The sequence below is a fragment of the Falco peregrinus genome, assembly GCF_023634155.1.
Source record: "Falco peregrinus isolate bFalPer1 chromosome 12 unlocalized genomic scaffold, bFalPer1.pri SUPER_12_unloc_4, whole genome shotgun sequence".
Taxonomy (NCBI): Eukaryota; Metazoa; Chordata; class Aves; order Falconiformes; family Falconidae; genus Falco; species Falco peregrinus.
Window position 1 is genome coordinate 1 of NW_026599552.1, and position 7934 is coordinate 7934.

The 7934-nt window shown below is 72.6% G+C and overlaps 1 protein-coding gene across 1 annotated transcript; it reads right to left on the reverse strand.

Annotated features, from left to right (window-relative positions):
* Nucleotides 1–6: 6 nt before the first annotated feature.
* On the reverse strand, nucleotides 7–7557 carry LOC129783249 (nck-associated protein 5-like; the record flags this gene model as incomplete). The annotated part of the gene is given in 18 exon segments (XM_055793221.1): nucleotides 7–160; nucleotides 292–431; nucleotides 610–903; nucleotides 1011–1089; nucleotides 1206–1359; nucleotides 1465–1682; nucleotides 1684–1833; nucleotides 1835–1994; nucleotides 1996–2792; nucleotides 2795–3150; nucleotides 3200–3224; nucleotides 3696–3809; nucleotides 3919–4038; nucleotides 4150–4188; nucleotides 4307–4375; nucleotides 5302–5410; nucleotides 5482–5523; nucleotides 6673–7557. Coding segments are annotated over 16 exon segments (2941 nt in total), but the record flags the coding sequence as incomplete, so codon positions are not given.
* Between the last annotated feature and the right edge of the window lie 377 nt (nucleotides 7558–7934).

A 7934-nucleotide genomic window follows, 5' to 3' on the forward strand; every position in this document is an offset into this window, starting at 1 on the left:
GCCGTGCCCCCCATCCCGCGACCGCGCCTCCGTGCTGCCCTCGTCCCCCATGTCCGAGGCGCTGGGGGTCCGGCTGCTGCTGGCGCTCAGGGCGGGGGGCAGTGGGGGGGGGGGCCTCTGGGGACGCCCCTCGACGCCCTGCCGGGCTGCACACGGGCGCCTGGGGGGGGACAGCGTGGTGAGGGGGGACCTTGCTGTGCCCCCTGCCCCGGCTCCCCACCAACACTAATTACACCCCGGGGCTGGTGGGGTGGTCCCACAGCCCCCCCACCCCACCCCAGCCCCCCTTACCAGTGCGGGGCGGTGCAGCCCCTCCAGCCCCCCGGGGGGGCAGAGGAAGGGGTCGGCAGCACCGCAGGCTTTGGCGTTGGGGAAGGTCCAGTTCTTGCTCTGCTGGACACGCCGCGGCTTCCCACCATCATCGCCAGCATCTGCGGGGGAAAATGGGGGCGGGGGGGGTGTCAGTGCTGACCTGCAGCCCCCCCACCCATGACCCCCATCTCCCCGCCAGGGTGCTGAGCCCCCGCGTTGCACCTTGCACGAGCATCGGTGCACACCCAGCACCATCAGCGGGGGCTCCGCGTGCCCCCCGCACGATGGGTCACTGACCTTGGGGACCAGTGCAGTGGCCATGCGGGCCGGGGGGGGGCGGGGGGTGGCACGCCGGGGTGCTCCGGTGTTTGCCGGCCACCAGCAGCTCCTCTGCGCTGGGCACCTCTCGCTCCAGCGTCCGGGCCTTGCGCGGCACTTTGGTGATGACCGGCGGCCGTGCCGGCATGGCACCGGCTAGCGGCTCGGGACGGCCCCGTGGTTTGGGGGTGCTCTTGGCGGGGACCCCCCCGTAGTCAGGGGGCGGGAAGGTCCCGATCCCACTGTCCAGCGTTCGCGTCAGTGACCCGCAGGCTGCCAGCACAAGGAGAGGCGTCAGTGCCGGGAGAGGGGGGCCACCCCGGTGCCCCCATCTCCACCATATTCCCCCCCCTGACACCCCCCCCCCGACACCCCCTTACCGGCAAAGTGCTGCGATGTCCCCGACTCGGACAAGCTCTCGTCTGATGGCAGCTCATCCCGGAGCCCCACATCTGGCACCTGGTGGGGGGAGGGTGGGGGGGGTCAGAGGGTGAGCGGCCACCCAATCCCCCCACACACACACACCCCCCGGCGTGGGGCTCGGAGCCAGTGGCGGTGAAAAGGGGCGTCCTGACCTTATCGGGGGGCTCCCGCAGATGCCCCACGATGCCGTTGCGGGGCGAGCGGCAGAGCCGGGGGTCTTTGGCGTCGGGGGGGACCCGCCGGAGGTCACACAGCTCCCGCTTGTGCTCCAGGCGGCTCTCGTAGGGCACGTCCTTCCCGTCCACCCTGGGGGCAACGCAGCGTCGGGCGGGGGGGCACCTACCACCCTCCCCCATAAAGGGGACCCAGGGTTGGTTTTGGGGGATGGGGGGGCGGGGGGGGTCCACTGACCTGTCAAGCAGCTGCTGCATGAAGGTCTCGGCCGTCACCTCCTGGTACATCACTGGGAGGTGGCCGGGGCCGCGGGGGGGGGGTCCACGCGGGCGCCCCTTCTCCAGCGCCAGCCCTTGCAGGAAGGCGTGCTCCTCCCGCAGCACCTTCCGCAGATCTTCCGCCTTCTCCATCAGCTTCGAGATGTTGAGGCTTTCGGCTTCCAACTTCCGAGCGGGCCAATTTGACCTCCCGTCGGAGGGGAGCCGGTGTCCCGGCCCATTCCCGACCCCGACCCCCGTCACCGCGACGGTTCAGAGCCGGTAACTTGCTGCGCCGGAGCCCGAACCAACTGGCCAAGCCACCGGCCGCCTTCCCCTTGGCTTCGCCCCGCCGGCGCCCGCTCCTGCCCCTGCAGCCGCAGCACGTTCTCCTCGATGCCCTTCATCACCTTCTCCTCGATGGCCGAGTGCCCGGTGGCCCCCGCCGGTGGTCCCGTAGCAGGGGGGGGTTCAGGAGCCGGCGGCGTTTTGTGGGGGACCCCCACCGCCTTGGCACCGGGCGGCTCCTCGCCCCGCGGCGTCCCGCTTTATGCCGGTGCCCGCCTTGGTGGGCAGCTTGGTGGGGCTGCCGTGGGGGCTGCGGGTGGCCTTGGCGGGGGGCGCCGGGGGAGCCCGCGGGGGGGGTCCTGCCACCGGCGGGGCGCCCCTTGCCCCCCACCTGTCCCGGGCTCGCCCATGGAGCCTGAAAAGTAGCACCGGGCCAGGGGCTCCCCACCATGCGCCGGCTCGGGGTGCTTCAGGCTGCCCCCCAACCCCCCCCGGGGTGGGGGGGCGCAGCTCAGCGCCGTGGCCCCGCTCGGGCCGGCCCGGCCCGGGGGTCTCACGGCCCTCAGCCCCCCGCAGCTTGCCCAGGGCAGCCAGGCGCTCCTTGAAGGGCAAGTAGCCCGGCTCGGAGGGCTTCTTGCCGGGGCGGCGAGAGGGGGCTGAGCCCCCTGTGCCACGGCGGGTGCTAGGGGGGGAGGCGGCTGCCCGCTCCCCACCGGCCGGGGGTCCTGGCGGCCTGGGGGGCTGCTCGGCTGCCTCGTAGGTGCAAGGAGGGGGGAAGGCGGGGGGCTCGGGGGAGCTGGGCTCCAGGGGGGCATCAGGGGAAGGCCGGCGGCTGAGCGCCGGCGAAGCCTCGGGGTTGCCGCTGCGGCACGGGATCTTGGAGGGGTGGGCGAGCTGGGGGCTGAGGCGCAGCCCCCCGGGGGGGGGAGGCAGCTTGAGCACCTTGGGAGGGGAGGGCAAAGGGTTGCCCCCCCCACCAGGGGAGAGCGGGGGCGAAGCCCCCCTCGGGGCTCTCCTCACCTGGGGGGTAGAGCCCCAGGAACGCAGGGTGCTCCCCGCGCCGCTGCCGGGGGGGGTCCCCCTGGAGCTTCGCCATTGCGCCGGCAGCACCCCCCCCCGTCACCCCGCAGCAGCCGCTCGGCCAAGGCGCTGAGCAGGGCCCCCCGCGGCGGTGCAGCCTCCTCCGGCGAGGAACAGGGGCTGCCCTCAGCCCCCCGCCACCCCCCGGCAGCCCCTGGTGCCCGCAGCGGGCAGGGGGGCCAGCCTGGGGCAGCGCAGGGCTCGGGGGAGCCGGGGGAGGCTGGGGGGGGTCCCAGCAGCGGGTCCGTCTCCTCCAGCTTGCGCAGAACCTCCAGGATTTGGGCTTTTTTCTTGAAGAAAGGGGGAGAGGGCGTCCAGGGGGGGGGCGCCGGGGCTGAGCCCGGGGCTGCCCGATGGCACCGCTGGGAGCACCTGTGGGGTCCAGGCACCGTCACCCCACGGGCTGAGCCCCACGGCACCGTGCTGGGGCTGGGGGTACCCTGGGGACACCAAGAGGGGAGGGGGGGGACAGGGCTGGGAACACAATGGACTTGGGGAGGAGGATGCTGGGGGCAGAGGGGTTGGGGGAGAGGGGCTCTGAGAGGTCAAGGCCACCGTCACGGAGAGGTGGGCACCTCAGGGACAGGGACACCGTGGGCAGACAGGCTTGGAAAAGGGCGATGGTAGGGGGCTCAGGGTGGGGGGCACAACGGACCTGGGGCGGGGGACGGGGATGGGGACAGAGGAGGGGACGCCACGGGCCCGGCAAGGGGGGTACCACAGGCTTGGGGACACCACCCGCTTGGGAAAGGTGATGGCACGAGTATGGGGAGGGGGATGCCACAGCCCAGAGAGGGGGATCCAGGGACGGAGGAGGGGGGTGGGGGGGACACCAGTACCCACCTCTGGCAGCGGGATGCAGCAGCTGGGGGGCAGCGGGGGGGGCGGCTGCTCGGCAGAGCCCAGCGGGGGGCTGGCTGGGGCGTCGGGGGGCACCGGCACTGGGTGCAGCGGCAGCTGGAGAAGGGGGGAGACGCCAGGTTAAGCTTTGGGGGGGGGAGGGGGGGAGGTCTGGCCCATGACACACACCCCCCCACCAGACAGCGGGGCACTGGGATGTCTGCACCTGGGGTAAGGATCCGGCCGAGAGCTGCAGCTTCTGCTGGAAGAGGTCGCTCAGCGCCTGGTTCTGGCGCTCCAGGTCGAAGACCCGTTTCTTCAGCTTGATGCACTCCTCGCGCAGGTCCTGGCCGCAGCAGGATGGGGGGGGGGGGGGGGGGGGGGGTGGGGGGCATCAGCCAGGACCCCCCCCCTCCCCCCAACCGCCCAGCGCTCCCCCAGCCCCCCCAACACCCACCTTCTGGTTGAGCAGCGCCTGCACCACATGGTTGGCAACCTGGGGAGGAGAAGGGGGGGGGGGGGGGCTTGGGGGGGTGCGAGGGCACAGGCAGCCTCGTGCCCTGGCACACGCGTGTGCACACACGTGTCCCGTGTCCCCCCTCCCCCCCCACTACCTCGTCCAGGCAGCGCTCGTAGGTCTCCCGCTGGTTCTCATTGGCCTGGGCCAGGGCTGAGTTCTCCGCCTGGGAACAGAGGGGGGATGTGGTTGGGGGGCCCTGGCACGTGGACACCCCCCCCGCCATGGCACCAAGAGGACCCTCCTCTGCCTGGTGGCCACTCACGGAGGGACAGGGTTGCCCCAGGAGCGGTGGCACACAAGGGCCATGGAAAGCAGGAAGGTGCTGCCCTTCACCGTGGCGTCTGGGCTGCAGCTCCGCAGCACCGGCTGCACGGTGGGCAATGGCCGCGGGCTGCCTGGTGGCACCAGCCACAGACTCACAGTGGCCAGTTTCCTGGTGGCCACAGCCACAGACTCACAGTGGCCACAGTTTCCTGGTGGCACCAGCCACAGATTCACAGTGGCCATGGCTGCACGGTGACACCGGCCACAGATTCACGGTGGCCACGGCTGCACGGTGGTGGTGGCCACAGCCACCTAAAGGCAATAGCCACAGCTGGCTGGTGGCACCAGCCACAGACTCACAGTGGCCATGGCCGCATGGTGACACCGGCCACAGATTCACGGTGGCCACGGCTACAAAGTGGCAGTGGCCACAAGGTGCCTGAAGGCAATGGCCACGGCTGCACGGTGACACTGGCCACAGATTCACAGTGGCCACGGCTGCACGGTGGCGGTGGCCACAGCCACCTGAAGGCTGGTGGCACCAGCCACAGACTCACAGCGGCCACGGTTTCCTGGTGGCACCAGCCACAGATTCACGGTGGCCATTGCTGCACGGTGACGCTGGCCACAGACTCACAGTGGCCACGGCTGCATGGTGGCAGTAGCCACAGGTACCCCATGGCAGTGGCCACAGCTGCCTGAAGGCAATGGCCACGGCTGCCTGGTGGCTCTAGTTTCTGGTGGCCACAGTGGCCCAGTGGCACCAGCCACGGCTGCCCGGTGGCCCTGGCTCTCGGTGGCCACGACTCCTGGCCCACATCGTACCTCCAGCTCCCGCAGCCGCTGCAGCAGCTCGTGGCTGGTGCCCGTCTCGCCCAGCACCGCGGGGGCTCCCATCTCCCGGCACCTCGGCCACGCTCTCCGACATCGCTGGCTGCGGGGGGACACACGTCAGGCCGGGGTCCCCACTGGCCCCTGGCCCCTGGCCCCCCTGTTCCCTCGTACCTCCTGCAGGACGCCCCCAGCCCCGGCCTGACGCGGTGTCACCTGTTGGGGAGAACGGGGCTGAGAAGGGGGATGGAGCCTCAGGGGAGCCCCGAGGTCCCCAACCCCGCTGGTACCCGGAGCCCCAGGGACCCCTCGTGCAGCCCAGGCACCCCTGTCCCTTCGCGGGGGGTGGGGGGAGCCCAGCACCCCCAGCACCGGGGCACTGGCAGGCACAGCACCCCCAGCAGCAGGGCAATGGGATGCCCAGCACCCCCCAGCACTGGGGCACCAGTATGCACAGCACCCCTGGGCACTGGGATATACCGCATCCCCAGCAGCAGAGTATTGGGACCCCACAGCACCCCCAGCACTGGGCACCGGGATGCCCAGCACCCCCAGCACTGGGGCACCAGTATGCACAGCAGCCCTGGGCACTGGGATACACCACATCCCCAGCACCAGAGTATTGGGACCCACAGCACCCCCAGCACCAACACTGGGGCACCGGGATGCCCAGCACCCCCAGCACTGGGGCACCAGTATGCACAGCAGCCCTGGGCACTGGGATATACCGCATCCCCAGCAGCAGAGTATTGGGACCCACAGCACCCCCAGCACCAACACTGGGGCACTGGGATGCCCAGCACCCCCAGCAGCAGGGCACCAGGATGCCCAGCACCCGCAGCACTGAGGCACCAGTATGCACAGCACCCCTGGGCACTGGGATACACCGCATCCCCAGCAGCAGAGTATTGGGACCCACAGCACCCCCAGCACTGGGGCACTGGGATGCCCAGCACCCCCAGCACCGGGGCACCAGTAGGCCCAGCACCCCTGGCACCGACCCGTGAGCACTGGGATACACCGCATCCCCAGCAGCAGAGTATTGGGACCCCCAGCACCAACACTGGGGCACCGGGATGCCCAGCACCCCTGGCACGAGCACCGGGGCACCGGACCGTACAAATCCCCACGTACCGGCCTCAGCCCGGGATGCACAGCACCCCCAGCCCCGGGGCACCGGGACGCACAGCACCCGGCGCACAGCACCCCCGGGGTGTAGACAGGCCCCCCCAGCGCTTCCCCGGTGCCGCACCCCCCGCTTCCCCCGGGGCTCCCCCCGCCACCGGTGCCGGTGCCTCCCCGCACCGGTCGCCCCGTGCGCACCGGAACCGGGGCCGGCCCCGCGCACCGACCCCGCGCACTCACGCCCAGGGCTCCCGGTGGCGTCGCCCGTCCCCGTTCAGAGCGGCCCCGGGGCCGGTCCCGGCGGCGGCGGCGGCTTCATCCCGGCCCGGCCCGGCCGCGCTATTGTTGGGAGGCGGCGGCGGCCCGGCTCCGCCTTCCCGCCGCCACCGGGGAGGAGCCGGGGCCGCCACCGCCCCCGGTGCGCGGCTCCGCCAGCGCCAACCCCGGGCAAGCAGCACCGGGAAGCCGGCACGGAGCGAAGGGGGGTCCGGGGCACCGGGGACCCCCGGGAGAGCCGGCAGCGGGACACGGGCATCCCGGCAGAGGAAGCAGCGGGCATCCCCACGTGGCACCGGGGCACCCCACGGAGAAGGACCCCCCCTGGGGGCACCCAGCACCCTTTGGAAAGGGACCCCCCGGAGCTCGGGCACCCTTCGGGGAGCCCCCCCCGGGGCTCCAGGCACGGAGCCGCGCCGAGGCCACAGGCCGCGGTCCCCATCCTGCACCCCACGAGGGGTTGGGGTCCACGTGGGGCCACGTGGCCCTGGCTCACCCAGACCTGCCCAGCACCCCGGCCAGGGGGTCCGGCACCCCGGAGGGGACAACACGGGGGTCTGGGGGTGATGGAGGCAGGGAGGCCGTGGGGGGGGTCACTGGAAACAACAGCCCCGTCCCCTCCAGGGACCCCACACGGCTGCGCCGTGGGGTGGGAGGGCTGGGGACCACCGGACGGCCCCGGAGCAAACTCTGCCGCCTTCTCCCACCCAACGCAACGAGAGCGGCAAAAATAACCGGAGCCCCGGGGCCTACAGCCCTGCTCAGCACCGCGGCAGCACCGAGGGGGGCTGTGGGCTGCCCCCCACCCCCCCACCAAGCCCCCAGCCAGCCGTCCCCAACCCGACGGGTGCTGTGACCTTGGCCACATACCCCAGCACCCCACTAGCCCCACGGCCAGCACCGCTGGCACACGTGGCCGGCCCTCGTGCGTGCTGTCCCCCAGCCCCCTGCAGCCCCCCCCCCCCGGCCCCGGGGCTGGCAGCAAAGGCAGGAGGGTCCCCGTGGGGCCCGTGGGCCCCCCCTGGCGCTGCCCCCCGTGCAGGAAGCGGCCGTGGGGCCAGTGGCTCCGGCTGCGTCACGGGGGGGAAGTGAGGCTCCGTCTGGAGGGGAAGAGCAGCCCACAGCCCCCCCAAGCCCCCCCGGCGGGGGACAGTGAGGGGGGGCCCTGACAGATGGACGGCGCAGCCGTCCCCTCCCCCAGCCCGGGGCCCCACAGGGGCAACGCG